Source organism: Trichosurus vulpecula, chromosome 5, assembly GCF_011100635.1.
Source record: "Trichosurus vulpecula isolate mTriVul1 chromosome 5, mTriVul1.pri, whole genome shotgun sequence".
Lineage (NCBI taxonomy): Eukaryota > Metazoa > Chordata > Mammalia > Diprotodontia > Phalangeridae > Trichosurus > Trichosurus vulpecula.
In genome coordinates this window covers 242,586,282-242,604,371 of record NC_050577.1, presented here as the reverse complement: position 1 = coordinate 242,604,371, position 18,090 = coordinate 242,586,282, and the positions used below count along the sequence as shown (strand labels likewise).

The following is an 18,090-nucleotide window of genomic DNA, read 5'->3' as shown; positions in this document are numbered from 1 at the left end:
TGTACCTGTTTGTCTCACCTAGTTAAATGTAAATTTATTGAAGAGAAAGACTTTGTGTCTTTTGTCTTTGTATCTTCAGTGCCAGCACTATTGCTGATATATAGTAAATGCTCAAAACTTTTTGGAATGTTGGATACAGAATTCCATGGCAGATGGGATATAACTTTGTTCAGCATTTGATTATCAATATTCGCAAGGTATAAAATAGGGAAATGTGTACTTATAGAATGTGTACATTAGTATCATATGGAATATCTTGTGAAAACTCTAAATAGAAAAGGGATTATCTATTCATGGAGAATTTTTCCACATTCATCTCTTCATGAGTGACATTGTATTGGTTGCATAAAACTCTAGAATACCACAGGACTCTTTAAATGAGATTTATAAGCACTTTCCTAATAATTTATACAAGGGGAAAAAGTGGAGAAAGAATGACCCATATTGCCAAGTTTATAACAGAGTTGGACAAGTTACTTATTGTATTAAGTCATCAGTGTCTCCCTACTGAAATTCCCTTTGCTTTTTCATACATACTTTCTGTAGCAGCCAAGTCTGCTTATTGTTGCCCCTGAACAAGATGGTTCAGTCCCATTTCTGTTCCTTTCTGTTCCCCTTTTCCAAATCTTTGAATGTTCTTTATTCAAAATTAGTTTTAATCTACCAGGGTTTGATATTGAGAGAAGTAGGAATTAGAAATGGGTTCTCCTCTCCTTCAATGTACTCCACCCCCGCAGATAGAAAAACAACAATAACAAAAAGAAACATGTTTTTCACCCACTTGTAGCAATAGAATAAAATTAAACTCATATAAAAATGACCAAGCCACACACTTCAAGAAAGCATAAAATAGAAAAATGCAATATACCATATTCACTGCATATTTTTTCAGATTTTATTCCAATTTTTTTTTCGCAAAAGTGGGGTACAACCATTACGTGAAGCTTTTTTTAAATGTGTGCCAGTATTACTTTAAAAATCATTTATTACCAAACTTTCTTTGGTGCAAAATATTTACCCATAATCAAAAAGAAATGTTTCACACATTAATGTACCACTGGTAGACAAACTGTACAGTTTAGTTAGTGCGGGAACATGCAAGTCTTACCATATCATGTGACTTACTCATGGCAGCTTCACTTGCCCACCTCTTCCCCTTGTGCCTACAGCTCTTCCTTGGGTTGAGTGACAATACTGTTAGTACTGTAGTGCTCTAAACAAACCACACTGACAGCATGCATGCACTGAGAATTCTAGGCTCACAGCTCACAGTGTGTGAAAGATAAATAAATATCCATATGCTACTGGTGAATATATCGCTACTCTGCCTTTTAAGCAGTGTGACAAACAGTCTTATACCATGTGACAATTACGCAGTGAAAAGTTATAAACCAATTTTTGGACTATGAAAACAGGATGTAATGATTATGTGGTGATGATTATGTGGTAAAATACAGGATATCTACATATTTATATTTGTACTTTTTGCAGTTGCGAAGAATTAGAAATGCCACATGTCCCCATCAAATACAGAATGACAAAATAAATTGTGGTACATGTATGTAACAGAATATTATTGTACCATGAGAAACAATGACTTGGACTTTTGGTTAAGTCCTCCCCCACAAATCCCAACAAATTTCTAGAGAAGATGCCAGACAGAGCTGTGATATATAAAATTAAAGGGAAACAAAAGTAAGCTCTTCTGTACACTCTACAGCTATCCCAAAGGACAAACAAAGCTGGAAGAGGCTGTGAAGGGACAGTCAACATAAGAACCAGCATAAATTCTGGTTAACTGGCTGACTGGATGAGGCTGAGAGAGGAACATAGTAGTGAGAGCTCTCATAATTGATCTTGAAATCTTCTGTGCTCTGAGCAACGGATTGGCTTGGACACGAGGATTGCAGTTATGATTGGAAGAAATAAAGCAAGAAATAAAAAATGAAATTGGTTTTCAGAGACACATTGAAGGGTTAATAAATAGCTTAGAAAAGAAGGAGGAAAACATTACCTAAGTGGTAGACACCCTGTAAAACAAAATGCAGCAAACAGAACAAAATGACTCCATTAGACAACAAGAAATATTAGAACACTGTGTGTATGTTAATGTGTGTGTGTATAGTTATGGGAGAAATAACTTCCTTTGGAGTTCATGTGATAGGTAACTACTGCCTAAACTTATCTACCACAACATAAAAATTATAGAGGTAAAAAACTAGGTTTTATTAGTATGTGCAGGTTCAGGCCTCCGGAAAAAAAATAAACCTGAACAAAGATTTGGGTTGTAAAGAGGCTTTTTATAGACAAAATTACATTAGAGTACTAGAGAAATAATTATTTTACATATTGTACCTTGTACATTCTTTTAGACTATAAAAGGTTTTAAAAAATCAGATTCATAATCCCTTGCTTCCTTCAATGTCATAAAAATTGAACAAACTTAAGCAGAATCATGTTCTGTTGCATTGCCAAAGGAAACAAACCTGATTAACAAATACAACTACATTTAGAGAGTTAACAATGAGCTAATTGAGAGGAGAGATTTATATACCTAGAGTCTCATCAGGAGAATCTTTCCTCAAGTCAAAGTACTTGGGAAGCCATGACTCTTTTTTTGGTCTCTTATCTGAAGAATGTTTGAGGACTTAATCAAAATTTCTTACATGACAGATTTCAGCCAACTCAGTAACATAATTAGGAGAAAAGACCCTATCCTCTACTCAAATAATAAAAATTAATTAAATGAAATCAAAGATAGAAATATTATCTATATCAATTTTAGTTCTGGAGAAACAGGTAGAAGAGAAATAATTTTCAAAAATTTTAGTCCTCCTGAAAGCTATGACCAAACAAAAACCTAGTCACTATATTTTAAGAAATTGTAAATCGTGGGAAGCCTGGGGCCATGGAGCCAAGATGGCAGCTGGAAAGCAGGGACTTGCTTAAGCTCTCCCCCAGATACCTCCAAACACCTGTAAAAATGGCTCTGAACAAATTCTAGAGCTGCAGAACCAACAAAATAGCAGAGGGAAGTAGGTCTCCAGCCCAGGACAGGCTGGATGGTCACTTGGAAGGGTCTATCACACAGTCCTGGGAGTGGAGTGCAGCCCAGGTTGGGCCCTGCCCAGACCAACCACACCGGGAGTTGGGTGGAGCAGGCCTGAGGGCCATGAATCATTGAACTGTGGCAGTTACCAGACTTCTCAACCCACAAATGCCAAAGATCATGGAGCAGGTTAGTGGGAAAATAGCAGGAAGCTCCTGCAGCTGCTTCAAGAGCTCCAGTGTCAGCTGCTTCCAGAGTCCCTGACACACACGGTAGGAGGAATCAAGCAGCAGATTGGAGCGGGAGTGTAAGGATTGCTTTGCTGGTGAGGAGGCAGATTCTCTCGCTGTGCCCTGCTTGGATCTGGGTCACAATCCTTGTTGGCAGTTCTTGAGGGAGGAGGAGCACTGCTGTGGCAGAGCTCATGTTGACGGTGGAGTAGAAGTAGCTCTGAAAACAGCAGTGCAGCCCCTAAAACTTGGGACAAAGTACTCTCTACTCTGGCAGTCATACCCTGACAAAAAGCTCAAAGGTCAAGTAGTTGGCTGGGAACATGAACAGGTAGCAAAAAAGGACTCAGACTCAGACTGAGACTCCAGAATCTTTTTTTGGTGACAAAGAAGATCAAAACATACAGCCAGAAGAAGTCAACAAAGTCAAAGAGCCTACATCAAAAGTCTCCAAGAAAAATATGAATTGGTCTCAGGCCATGGAAGAACTCAAAAGGATTTGGAAAACCAAGTTAGAGAAGTAGAGGAAAAATTGGGAAGAGAAATGAGAGTGATGCAAGAAAACCATAAAAAAACAAGTCAACAGCTTGCTAAAGGAGACCCAAAAAAACACTGAAGAAAATGACACCTTAAAAAATAGACTAACCCAAATAGCAAAAGAGCTCCAAAAAGTCAATGAGGAGAAGAATGCCTTGAAAGGCAGAATTAGCCAAATGGAAAAGGAGGTCCAAAAGACCACTGAAGAAAATACCACCTTAAAAATTAGTTTGGGCCAAGATGGCGGCTTGAAAGGAGCAAAATGTAGTTAGTCTTTCACAACATGAGTATTATGGAAGGGTTATACATAATGATACACATGTGGCCTAGGTTGAATTGCTCGACTTCTTAGGGAGGGTGGGTGGGAAGGGAAGAGGGGAGAGAATTTGAAACTCAAAATTTTAAAATCAGATGTTCAAAAACAAACAAACAAAAGTTTTTGCATGCAATTAAAAAATAAGATACACAGGCAATGGGGCTTAGAAATTTATCTTGCCCTACAAGAAAGGAAGGGAAAAGGAGATGAGAGGGGAGGGGGGTGATAGGGGGGAGGGCTGACTGGGGAACAGGGCAACCAGAATATACGCCATCTTGGAGTGGGGGGGAGGGTAGAAATGGGGAGAAAATTTGTAATTCAAACTATTGTGAAAATCAATGCTGAAAACTAAATATGTCAAATAAATAAATTTAAATTAAAAAAAAAATTAGGTTGGAGCAAGTGGATGCTAGTGACTTTATGAGAAATCAAGATGTTAAAAAACAGAACCAAAGGAATGAAAAAATGGAAGACAATGTGAAATATCTCATTGTAAAAACCACTGACCTAGAAAATAGATCCAGGAGAGAGAATTTAAAAATTATTGGAGTACCTGAAAGCCATGATCAAAAAAAGAGCCTAGACATCATCTTTCAAGAAATTATCAAGAGAACTGCCCTGATATTCTAGAACCAGAAGGTAAAATAGAAATTGAAAGAATCCACAGATCACCTCTTGAAAAAGATACCAAAAAGAAAACTCCCAGGAATATTGTAGCCAAATTCTAGAGTTTCCACATCAAGGAGCAAATACCACAAGCAGCCAGAAAGAAACAATTTGAGTGTTGTGGAAACACAATCAGGATAATACAAAACCTAGCAGCTTCCATATTAAGGGATTGAAGGGCTTGGAATATGATAATTCCAGAGGTCAAAGGAGCTAGGATTAAAACCAAGAATCACCTACCTAGCAAAACTGAGTATAATGCTCCAAGGCAAAATATGTGCTTTCAATAAAATACAGGACTTTCAAGCTTTCTCAATGAAAAGACCAGAGCTGAATAGAAAATTTGACTTTAAAATAAAAGAATCAAGAGAAGCATGAGAAATCATAAGGGGCTTTCTAAAGTTGAACTGTTTTGTTTACAGTCCTACATGGAAAAAGGATGTGTGTAATTCATGAGACCTTTCTCAGTATCAGGGTAGTTGAAGGGAATATACATATGTATAGACAGAGGGCACAGTGTGAGTTAAATATGAAGGGAAGATATCTAAAAAATAAAGGGTGAGAGAGGAATATGTTGAGAGAGGGAGGAAGGGAGAGATAGAATGGGGTAAATTATCTCACATAAAGGTGGCAAGAAAAAGCAGTTCTCTTGGAAGGGAAGAGGGGCCAGGTGAGGGGGAATGAGTGAATCTTGCTTTCATAGGATTTGACTTGAGGGAATAATATACACACTCAATTGGGTATCTTACCACACAGGAAAGTAGGGGGAAGGGGATAAAAAAGGAGGGATGATAGAAGGGAGGGCAGATAGGGGGAGGAGGTAATCAAAAGCAAACACTTTTGAAAAGGGACAGGGTCAAGGAAGAAAATTGAATTAAGGGGGACAGGGTAGGATGGAGGAAAATGTAGTCTTTCACAACATGAGTATTGTGGAAGTGTTTTACATAATGATACATGTATGACCTATGTCGAATTGCTTGCCGCCTTAGGGAGGTCGGGTGGGAAGGGATGAGGGGGGAGAATTTGGAACTCAAAGTTTTAAAAGGAGATGCTCAAAAAAAAGTTGTTTTTGTATGCAACTGGGAAATAAGATATATAGGGAATGGGACATAGACATCTATCCTGCCCTACAAGAAAATAAGGGGAAAGGGGGAGTGGGGTGACAGAAGGGAGGGCTGACTGAGGAACGAGGCAATCAGAATATATGCCATCTTGGAGTGAGGGGGGCAGGGTAGAAATGGGGAGAAAATTTGTAACTCAAAATCTTGTGGAAATCAATGTTGAAAACTAAAATATTTAATAATAAAATATGAAATAAATTTTAAAAAGAAATCATAAATAAAAACTATCCAGATCTATTAGAACTAGAGGACAAAGTTAATATGGAGAGAATTTGACAATCATCTAAAAGAAACCCAAAATGAAAAGACCTACATATGTCTTAACCCATTTTAAAGCTTCTGATTTGAAGAAATACTACAAGCATCCAGAAAGAAAGACTTCAAGTATGAAGGAACCACAGTCAGAATCACACAAGACTATGCTATAACAATTATAAGTAGAGAAGATATTGGCTAAAATATGCCAACAAGCTAAATAAATAAGGAAATGGATAAAAAATTGATAAATAAATGAATAAACAAATATAGACTTATAACCAAAAATAACAACCTGTAAAACTAAATATAATTCTTTAGGGAACCTACAAGAGAATAAAGAATTTTGAAGCATGCCTAATGGTAAAGAGAGACCTGGGTAAGAAAAGTAAAATGCACACACAAAAGGCAAGAAATACCTAGAAATTTAAATACAACTAAGAAATTGGAAGGCACTAAATGAATATAAAGTACTTACATTAGAATCCTACTGTCTTCAAAGGGTCACAGAATGAATTAATAAATCAAATAAGGGATCTAGGGTTTATTTTTGTTTTCTTATGTTTTTAAGAAATGAAAGAAGAGGGAAGAAAGTAGCAAAGAAATCAGCTAGATGAGAGGAACTTACAGAAAAGAAATAAGTGGCAAGATGAATGGGCATCTCATAAACCTCACTCATATGAGCAAAGGAAGGTAGAACATATGTTCAAGGAGTTTGGTGTAGAAATACTTTATACTCAACATACAAAGAGGCAGGGTAGGGAAAGGAGAAAGGAAATTTAAGGGGAGGGTAGCATCAAAGATGGAATAGTCATAAAATTAATTTCAACTTCCAAAAGTTGGTCATAAAAGAGAGATTAAGAAGAGAAAAAGAAGTATGAGCTAGAGATTTGAATCTTTAGGAACAGATCACTTCATTTACAGATTTCTGTTGTTGATCAAATGTGTTCACATTTTCTTTGTAAAGAGGAGTAGCGGGACAGAGGAAAGAATAAAATATACAATATTATGATGGAAATATACAACCAATAATCACGACAGTGAACCTGAGTGTGATTAAATTACTTATCAAACAGGGGATGCTTGCCAAGTGAATTAGAAAGCAGAATTCAATAATATGGTTATTTATTAAAAAATTGTTGTAACATAAAATTCAAATCAGGGTGGAGCAGAGTAGAATTTATTATGCTTTAGGCAAAGTCAGAAAAGTGAGGGTAGAAATTATCTCAAAGAGAGCAACAGTTAAAGTTAAAAGAGATTAGCCAGGAAAGCATATTATGATTAAAGCAATCATAAATAATGAACTAATATTAATACTTAATAGATATGCATCAATTGGAATGATATCTTAAATACTTAAAGGATAAATGAAGTTAGTTATAAGCAGAGGAGAAACAGCAACGTTGTAAGGTCTAGAAACTTCACCATCCCCCTTTTAAACCTATATGAATTTAACAAAAAGATGAAAAATAATTTAAACACCTGATAGAATTTTAGTAAAGTTAGATGTGATAGATAAATCTCTGCAGATTGCTAAATGAGGAGATAGATACAGGGAACAGACCTACGATTTCTTTGGTAAAGGGAACCCCTGGGTGATGAAATGCCCTTTACCAGTGGCGGTTGGCAATATCTTTGCAATTTATAATTTTAGAGAGTTGCCCAGGATCACATAATCAGAGGCCGGATTTGAACTTAGGTTGTCCTGGCTACAAGACCAGTACCGTACAATGCTGCCTTATTTCTAAATGGGAACAGAATTAAATATTGATACCTCTCAGCTGTGAATGGCACCATTACCAAAACTGACTGATAGGCCATTAAAAATTATAAACGGTTGTAAAAAAGCACAAATATCAATCACATCCTCTGTGATCCATAATGCATTAAAATTATAATCAAAAAGAGGAATTAAAATGTATTCAGATTTAAAAGATGACAATTTAATGACAAGCTCAAAGAATAAATCATAAAAACAACAGATCATTTCATTAAAGAAAATGACAACAATGTGGCAATATACCTAAACTTATGTGATGTAGCCAGAGCAGTCCTTAGGAAAAAAAAAATGTATCTGTCTAAAGACTTTAATCAACAAAGGAAGGAAAGAATAGATTAATGAATGGGAATCCAACATGTTTTTTAAAAAAAGGAACTTTTTTTTTTTGAAAAAGAAGACAAAAATAAGTCTGAAATTAAAGAAGGCATAAAATTGAAAAGAAAACATTAAATCAACAGCATTAAAACTTGGAATTAATAAACTAATAAAGTAGATTGTTAGCTAATCTGATTTTGGAATGAGGAAAGCCAAATTGCCAGGGTTTTTTTTTTTATTTAAAAAAGAATTCATAACAAATGAAGAAGTAAAGGAAATTATTATAAACTTTTGCCAATAAAACTGGTAAATTACATGGAGGAATGTTAACAAAAACATAAAATACCAAGTCTAACAGAACAGGAGCAGGAGAATTAAAATAACTCAGTCAAAGAATAAAGAAATTGAATTAGCAATAAAGGAACTCCCAAAGGGAAATTACCCAGGGCCATATACATTTAAAATTAAATTTGATCTAACATCCAAGGAAAAATTAATTCCTACAATGCAGGTATCTGCAAAGAAAGAATACTACCAATCTTTGATGAGACAAATATGATATTAAAATCTAGATGGGGGGGACAGAGCCAACATGGCAGAGTATAAGCATGAACCTGCTGGGGCTCTCCTCCAAAACCCTCAAAATACCTGTAAAAAATTACTCTAAGCAAATTCTAGAGCAGCAGAAGTCACAAAATGACAGAGTGAAACAGATTTCAAGCCCAAGACAATCTAGAAGGCCAATAGGAAGGGTCTATTGCACTGGCCTCGGAGCGGAGCCCATCCCAGCATGGACCGTGCCGGCACAGACAGGACTGGAGCAATGCAACAACAACTCATAAATCCAAAAGTATAATAATAATAATAGCTAGCATTTATATAGCACCTACTGTGTGCTAGGCACTGTTCTGAGTGCTTTACAGTTATCTTAGTTGATCCTCACAAAAATGCTGTGATTAATAATAATAACAACAATGATGATAATAGCTAACATTTATATAGCACCTACTGTGTGCTAGGCACTGTTCTGAGTGCTTTACAATTATCTTATTTGATCCTCACAAAAATGCTGTGAAGTAATAATAATAATAACAGTGATAATAATAGCTAACATTTATACAGTACTTACTGTGTGCCAAAAACTGTGCAAAGTGCTTTATAATTGTCATTTTATCCAATCCTCACAACAACCCTGGGAATTGCTATGACCCTGTTTTACAGTTAAGAAGACTGAGGTAAAACAGAGGTGAAATAACTTGCCCAAGGTCACACAGCTAGTAAGTGTTTCAGGCCAGATTTGAGCTTGAGTCTTCATGATTCCAGGCCCAGTACTTCCTCCTCTGGGCCGTTTAATCACCATTCCTTGGCAGAGACATGATGTACTAGAGGTGCAAAATGAGATATACATTTTAGACATAGTCACTCCGCGGACCTGTTTTGTGTGACTATACCTATTGGTTACAAGGTAGGACTTTTATCTTTAGGTGGAGGGAGAGTTAAGGGGAGTGTGGAAGTTGGAGTAATGGTGATGAAAAAATGACAATCCCTGCTGTCAAGGATCCTACATTCCACTCTCCTAATTCTTTTTAATTTCTACTATTTTCCCCTCTTTTCCCCGGTGACGTAAGTAGGTTCTCAGATATCACTCAGTAAGTTTAATTCGACAAGAGGAATTAGTAGCCAAAAATGGTGCTGCCCCTTGTACTGTAATGTATTTTGTAATGTACAGAAAAGGAAAATGAACTCCATTGTATATGACATTCATTGATTGAAAGGTCCTATAGAAATTGAATTTTTTTTGACATTCTGGTGATTAGAACCGTAAAAGGTAAAATTGTCTGAAATCTCTTCCTGAGCTCCAGGTGCCTGCCAGTAGCCTTTTTCAGTTCCCAGTTCAGTGACTGTAAAGGATAGTTGGATTTTACATCTTTTTAAAAATTCTGGCATTATGTGCTTTTAATCTTCAGTTATTAGCTTTCATTGGATCTCATGGTTCATGAGTGATGGTTGAATTTTTAAAAAGAAAACCTTGCATCTGTTGGACTAGGTCAAATATAGGCCTAGTCTACAGTAGTTTCACATTATATTTGAAATCAGTATTGTCAGGGGCACATTTATTTATGAGCAGTCTGCAGGGAGAGTTCTCAGGCTCTGTAGTCTTAAATTAGAATCTGACAAACAAACATGATAAAGTAGCTTTCATATCTTCTCAAGCTTAATCCTGGAAATTATTTGTGTTTAAGGACCTATGTAAAGAATGTTTTAGATCAAGATAGAACTATTTTGTCAAGTAAGTTAATAAAAAGACTCTTGGTAATGTTAACCATATGGGACATAGTACATTATCTCAGGGAATCTCTGACAGGAGACACCTTTGCTGTTTAAGCTTCTAAACAAACAGCTTTAGTTCTTTGTACTAGATCCATTAAACAACTCTCAGAACAGTGTTTTAGTTTTTGTTCAGTAGTGTGTTTTTCTTCCTACTGGCCCACAAATGCTTAAGTTTATGACCTATTTCATGTCCATCCATAATAGGAAACTATGCGGATTAAACGGTATGTTTTGTTTTGAAATTGTCCTCTAGGTTGTTTGGGATAATACCTACAAAATTGGCTGCGCTGTTACTGAATGTCCTAGTGTTGGAACTGTTCTAAATGCGGCACATTTCATATGCAACTACATACTAAGGTAAATTATTTTTAATGATTGCTTTAATATTTTATCTCAAAACTGTAATTTTATCTGTTGATATAGATTAGAGCTCCACCATGGTTTAGTTTAATGAACTCTACTGGTAAAGACCAACCAAAGTCCTCATGTTATTTCACCATGGCTTGGTTGTGGCCTAAGGCTCTCAAAAGTAATGTCAGCAGAGTACAATCTGTCTTAGGTCCTACCAGACTGAAGAGGCTTTGAATACATCCTTGTCTGTGTACTCTGCTATTTTTGTCCAAAAGCCAATATAAATTCAAGAAAAATGATCAAGATTGGCCACCAAGTGATTATAACTGTTATTAATTATTACTATTACTGTTGTTGTTTGGTAAATTATTTAAAGATTTTAAAAATCCAATCTATTTTCTTAAACTCTTTTCCCAGATCATATAGTCCGTATGTGAAAATGCTTTATAAACAGTAAGATGCTATGCAAATGTGAAATACATTTAAAAATAGAATAATATAGGGAAACAGTGTAGGCATATTGATTTTTCTTTGGGGAGTCACTTTATGCAAGTAGTAGAAGATCAAAATATTATCTCTTAGGAACTCCTTAAGTTGTAGTCTTAAAATCATAGTATTGGAAAGGACCTGAGATCAAAATTATTAAAGGGTCTATTGATTAGGTACTAATTTAACATGCATAGATAGTTATCTGAAGAGTTTATTTATGTCTAGAGTATAGGCTTGTTGGCATGAAGTGAGTAGGCCTTGAGCATTAGCTTCAGCAACCTTATATAGAATATGGCTATACAAGCAGCATTGAAAAATGGAACCTTACAGAAAGCAGGAGAGAAAGATAAGAGTATATTGCTGTTGAGTAGTTTTAGTCATGTCCAACTGTGTTGGTAAGCAAAATGGGCTCTTAGCACTTAGTTGACCTTTGTTTCCTTTGAGTAATTCAGTGTATTTCATTGAGCCCTACTAGGTGCTAAGCCCCAGGCCCAAACCCCTCATAGGTGTAAAACCTATGTGGGTATGGATTGGTAACTAAGGTGGGGCCCAAGGTGGGGCTAACTCAGGGGAGGGCCTAGTTTTACACATGAGTTTGAGTGATAGGTTTGGGACATCAGAGGCTCTTAGTTGCCTCTTTGTGACAATTTTAGGTCACGTGGGTGAGTCGCATGTGTGACTCACCCCTGACACTGAAAAAGATATAAAACCAGGGGTTGGATTTCTCTTCTTTGGAGCACTTACCCACAGCAGTGGTGGCACGCATGACTCTGGGTCAGCCCTTGTTCTGAGCTCCCGGGCTGAACCTAGAATCTGTATTTGGTCTGTCTGTTGATGTTTGTAATTTGTTTGCAATTTGCTCTGAAGTTCAGTGTGCTGGTCTCTTCCCTTGAACTAAGTGAATGATATTTGTATGCTGAATTAAAGTAGGCTTGTCAACCCCTTCACGTAGCTTTCCTTAGTTAAGCAGATCAAAAGAACCTGTGCTTTTGCGGTGTGCTGGCAGCTTTCTGGATGCTGACTGTTGGTGGATCTCACACCCCCACAGAAGCTGCTAGCCAGATTGTTGAAACACCAACTCTTCCTGAGCCCATTTGGGGTTTTCTTGGCAAAGATACTGAAGTTGTTTGCCATTTTCTTCTCTAGCTCATTTTACAGATGAGGAACTGAGGCAACCAGGTGCCTAGGGTCAACCCACCAGCAAGTGTCTGAGGGTAGATTTGAACTCAGGAAGTTGAGTCTTCCTGACTCCAGGCAAGACACACTATCCACTGCACCACCTAACTACACATAGTGGGAAATAGAGATAATATAAAAAGTAATATATCAATTTAAAAATTTTAATTGCTTTACATTTATCTATAAATTCTACGTGTCAGCTTTTCAGTTCTACTAACCTGTTAACTCTTAGAGGACAAGGTCTAATCATGTTTTATTTATATTCTTATTTCTTCAAACATATAGTACATTATGTTGTTGAAAAATGAAGGTAGGAAGGACATCAGCATTTACTGTGTGTCTACCATGAGCTAGGCATTTTACGTGTTTCTTGAAGACAATCACTATATCTCAATTCTTCTTGCATTCGCCACATCATGTACAAAAGTGCCTTGTTCATAGTAGAAGCCTAATGCATTTGTTGAGTGAATAAATGAAGGAACAAGCGATGAGAACAGCAATGATGATTTGGCTTTAAATTATCAATGCTTGGTAGACAGGATCAAAATAACTTTTGGCTCTTTGCAAAAAATCAAATCATTCTTCAGAGGATGAAGATTTGCCACTAGGGAGTGAAGATGGCAGAGCAGAGGAAGCTTTACAGCCAAGTTCTCCCAACATTGCCCTCCAAACAACTTTAAAATAACATCAAATTAAATTCTGTAGCCGCAGAGCTATTTCACGATGAGACATTTTTCCAACTGAAGACAACTTAGGAGGTTGGAAGGAGAGGACTGCGACATTGAGGAGTGGGCCTAGAGCACATACAGTGGCAACACCAGCTGTGGGACTTAGAGGCAGTTATGACAGCAACAGCAGCAGCTTCAGGAACTCTCAGCCAAGAGACAGTAAGGGGATTGGAGAGCTGGTCAGAGAGAGATTATAAGGGACATATCTGTGCTAGCATTGGGCACAGGATTGGCCACAGTTTTGCAGCTCTTGTTGCCCATACCCACTTGTGGGTCACAGTTCCAAAGTGGAGAGGAATGCTTGTGGTTACAAGGAATCAGGAGCCCTGAGAAGCAATAGTGCTTGTGGCTATGGCTATAAGGTAACAGGGTCCTTTCCTGGGTAAAGACCGGAGCATAACCTTATAGAGCAGTGATCATACCTCTCTCTGGATCACACTATCTTGGAAGCACCAAAAACTTACAGATCCCTAGAACTAGCTCTGCAAACAGCAGGACATAGGAGAAGAAGATGATCAGCAGCATCAAAAGCTATATAGAGTGCAGCCAAGATGGCAGAGAAAAAGCAGTGACTCTCCTGAACTCTCCCCCAACCTCAAACAATGCCACAAAACAATTCCTGGAGCAGCAGAACCCACAAAATGAAGGGATGAAATAATTTTCCAGCTAAAGACAACTTAGAAGGTCAACAGGAAAGGTCTGTAGCACTTGAGCGAGAGGGGAGCATAGTCCAGCACAAGCCATGCAAGCACAGACTCAGACCCAGCAAACCAGGAGCAGGCCTTGGGAGTCATTGAATCAGCAGTGATAGCAGCTGCTTCTGTAGCTCTCAGGCCACAGACTATAAGGGGGGATCAAATAACTGATCAGAAGGAGATTATAGGGGGTCTGTTTGCTGGCATTGGGGGCAGGATTGCTTTGCCCATACTCAGATCTGGATTGCAATCCTCAGGGGCAATCCCAGGGTGAAAAGGAGCACTGGCACCCCAGAGCTTGTAGCTGCAGTACAGCAGGAATTGTCATCACAGTTCAGGGCAGAAATGAGTGCTTGTGGTCCCTTGCAGACCAGAGCACAGGACAGGAGAGTAGTAAACATACCTCTCCTTAGATCATACCACCTTGGAAGAAGTGAAAACTTACCGGTCCCTAGAAGTATCTCTGAAAACAGCTGCACAAAACTCTAGGAGCCTGGGTTGCAGTGCCCTCGGTGCTGGAAGTAGAACCCAACTTTAACAAAGAGTTAAAAGTCAAGAAATAAACAGGAAAAATGAACAAACAACAGAAAAAATTCTGACCACAGAAAGTTACTATGGTGACAAGGAAGATCAAAATACACACTCTGAAGAAGACAACAGAGTAAAAGCTCCAATATCCAAATCCTCCAAGAAAAATATGAATTGGTCTCGGGCCATAGAAGAGCTCAGAAAAAGATTTTGAAAATCAAGTAATAGAGGTAGAAGAAAAATTGGGAAGAGAAATGAGAGTGATGCAAGAAAATCATGAAAAAAGAATCTTTGTAAAGGAGACACAAAAAATACTGAAGAAAATAACACCTTAAAAAACATGCTAGGCTAAATGGTAGAAGAGGTTTAAAAAGCCAATGAGGAGAAGAATGCCTTGAAAAGGAGAACTGGCCAAATGGAAAAATAGGCACAAAAATTCACTGAAGAAAAAAAAACTTCTTAAAAAGTAGAATTGACCAAATGGAAAAGGAGGTACAAAAGCTCACTGAGGAAAATAATTCTTTATAAATTAAAATTGGCAAAGTGGAAGCTAATGAGAAATCAAGAAACAAACAAAACTAAACTAAGACAATGAAAAATAGAAGACAACATGAGATATCTCATTGGAAAAACAACTGACCTGGAAAATAGATCCAGAAGAGATAATTTAAAAATTATTGGACCATGAGAAAAAGAGCCTAGACATCATCTTTCAAGAAATTATCAAGGAAAACTGCTCTGATATTCTAGAACCAGAAGATAAAATATCAATTGAAAGAATCTGCCAATTTCCCCTTGAAAGCAGTCCCAAAGTGAATACTCTTAGGAATATTATAGCCAAATTCCAGAGTTCCCAGGTCAAGGAGTAAATATTGCAAGCAGCCAGAAAGAAATAATTCAAGTATTGTGGAGCCACAGTCAGGACAACACAAGAGTTAGTAGCTTCTACATTAAAGGATCAGAGGGCTTAGAATATGATAATCCAGAGGACAAAGGAGTTAGGATTACAACCAAGAATCACCTACCCAGAAAAACGTTATATAATCCTTTAGGAGAAAAAATGGATATTCAATGAAATAAAAGACTTTCAACCATTCTTGATTAAAATACCAGAGCTGAATAGAAAATTTGGCTTTCAAATACAAGAATCAAGAGAAGCATAAAAAGGTAATATGAAGGGATGGTATCTAAAAAAAATTAAGGGGAGAGAGAAGAATGTACTGGGAGAAAGGGAAAGGTAGAATGGGGTAAATTATCTCACATAAAAGAGGCAATAAAAAGCTTTTGCAGTGGACAGGAAGAGGAGGTAAGGTGAGAGGGCATGAGTGAACCTTGCCTTCATCAGAATTGACTCAAAGAAGAAATAATGTACACACTCAATTGGGTATAGAAATCTATCTTACCTTATAGGAAAGCAGAAGGGAAAGAGAATAAGAGAAAGGGGGTGATAGAAGAGAGGTTTGATTGGGAGTGTGGGTACTCAGAAGCAAAACCCTTTTGAAGAGGGAGAGGGTGGTATAGGATGAAAGGAAATACAGTTAGCAATAGTAACTGAAAAAAAAATTTGAAATAAGTTTTTCTGATAGAGGCCTCATTTCTCAAACATAAAGAGAACTCAGATTTATAAAAGTAACAGTCATTTCCCAATTGATAAATGTTCAAAAGACACAAACAGTCTTCAGATGAAGTAATCAAAGGTATATATAGTCATATAAAAATGCTCTAACTCACTCTTAATTGGAGAAACGCAAATTAAAAACAATTCTGAGGTACTACCTCACACCTTTTTGATTCATTAATAGGACAAAAAAGGAAAATGATGTGTTGGAGGGGATGTGGGAAAGATGAGACATTAATGACATGTGATGGAGTTGTGAACTGATTCAACCATTGTGTTGGAACTGTGCATACCTTTTGACCTAGCAATACCACAACTAGGTCTATATCCCAAAAGAGATATATAAAAAAGGAAAAGGACCTATATGTACCCAAACATTTATAGCAGCTCTTTTCTGGTGGGAAAGAATTAGAAATAGAGGGGATTACCATCAGTTGGGGAATGGCTGAACAAATTGTGGTATGTGATTATGGTGGAATATATTGTGCTATAAGAAATGATGAGCAGGATGCTCTCAGAAAAAACCTGGAAAGACTTACTTGGCATCACTGATGTAAAGTGCATGAGCTGATGTAAAGTGGAATGTACTGTGTACAAATAGATAACAATATTGTAAGGTGATCAGCTGTGGATGCCTTAACTATTCTCAGGAATACAATGATTCAAGACAACTAGGAAGGACTTATAATGAAAAATGCTATTCATCCCCAAAGAAAGTACTGATGGTGTCTGGATGCAGATTGAAACATACTTTTTTACTTTCTTCATTTTCCTTGAGGTTTTTGTTGTTTGTTGTTGTTGTTGTCATTTTTGGTCTGTGTTTTTCTTTCACAACATCACTTATATGGAAATGTTTTGCATAACTACACATGTATGACCTATACCGAATTGCTTGCCTTCTCAATTTGGGGTGAAGGGGAGGGAGGAAGGAAGAGAATTTGGAACTCAAAGTTTTAAAAATAGATGTTAAAAATTATTTTTACTCGTAATTGGGAAAGAGTAAAATACTAAATAAAAATTTTAAACAACAAAAAGCTATAGTTTGAGGAAAATGATGATTGAGAGAGGCCATTAAAATCGGCAATTAAAAGATCACTGGTAACTTTGAAGATAGTAGTTTGGGGTGGTATAATGAGGTTGGAAGCCAGATTGTAAGGGTTAAGAGGAGAGTGAGAGGAAAGAAAGTGAATTTAACTCCAGAGGGCAGAAGTTATACAGAACAATAGTTAGTGGGTATGGAAGGATCCAGTGAGAGGTTTTTTTTTTGGTTTTGTTTTGTTTTTCCAAAGAAGCAGGAGATATGGTTGTAGGCGGTAGGGGGAGGAGCCAGTAAAAGAGAGAGATTGAAGGTAAGTGATAGAGTGGAGGGTGACAGAGGGGATAAACTGTTGGAGGAGACTGGAAGAAATGGGATCACTAATGTAGTGAAGTGTGGGCCTTGGCAAAGAGTAAAACCATTTCTTCATGTGAAGTGGGTGAAGGAGGAGGTAGTGGCAGAAGGCAGATAAGTGGCATAAGATAAGGAAGAGGGGAGAAGAGGGAGCTCACAGTAAATGGCCTCAATTGTATTCTGTAAGATAAGAGGCAAGGTTCCCAGTGAAGAGCAGAGAGGAAGAGGGAGCCAAGGAAGGGTTGAAGAGGGATGAAAAGATTTGAAAGAGCCATTGTGGAGAATGGGATAGTGCTCTTAATGCAATATTTTATTTCAAGATCTCCACTCATTTAGAATGGTAAGCTATAAAATTTTGTGTGATGCTGACACTGATCGTTTTATTTGGCTGTTTGCAGTATTTTTCTTCAACATAGGAAGCTTTTGATTTTGGCTATAACATTTCTGGGAATTTTCATTTTGGGGTTTCTTTCAGGACAAGATCAGAGGAGCTTTGGATAATCTTTTTGCTG

The 18,090-nt window shown here is 37.2% G+C and overlaps 1 protein-coding gene across 1 annotated transcript in view; it reads left to right on the top strand.

Annotated features, from left to right (window-relative positions):
• The window catches only part of GLIPR1L2 (GLIPR1 like 2), a 49,422-nt gene that overhangs the window by 15,908 nt on the left and 15,424 nt on the right, over positions 1–18,090 (top strand). The window contains 1 exon segment of the mRNA XM_036760726.1: positions 10,854–10,957. Coding sequence (XP_036616621.1) covers positions 10,854–10,957 — 104 coding nt within the window.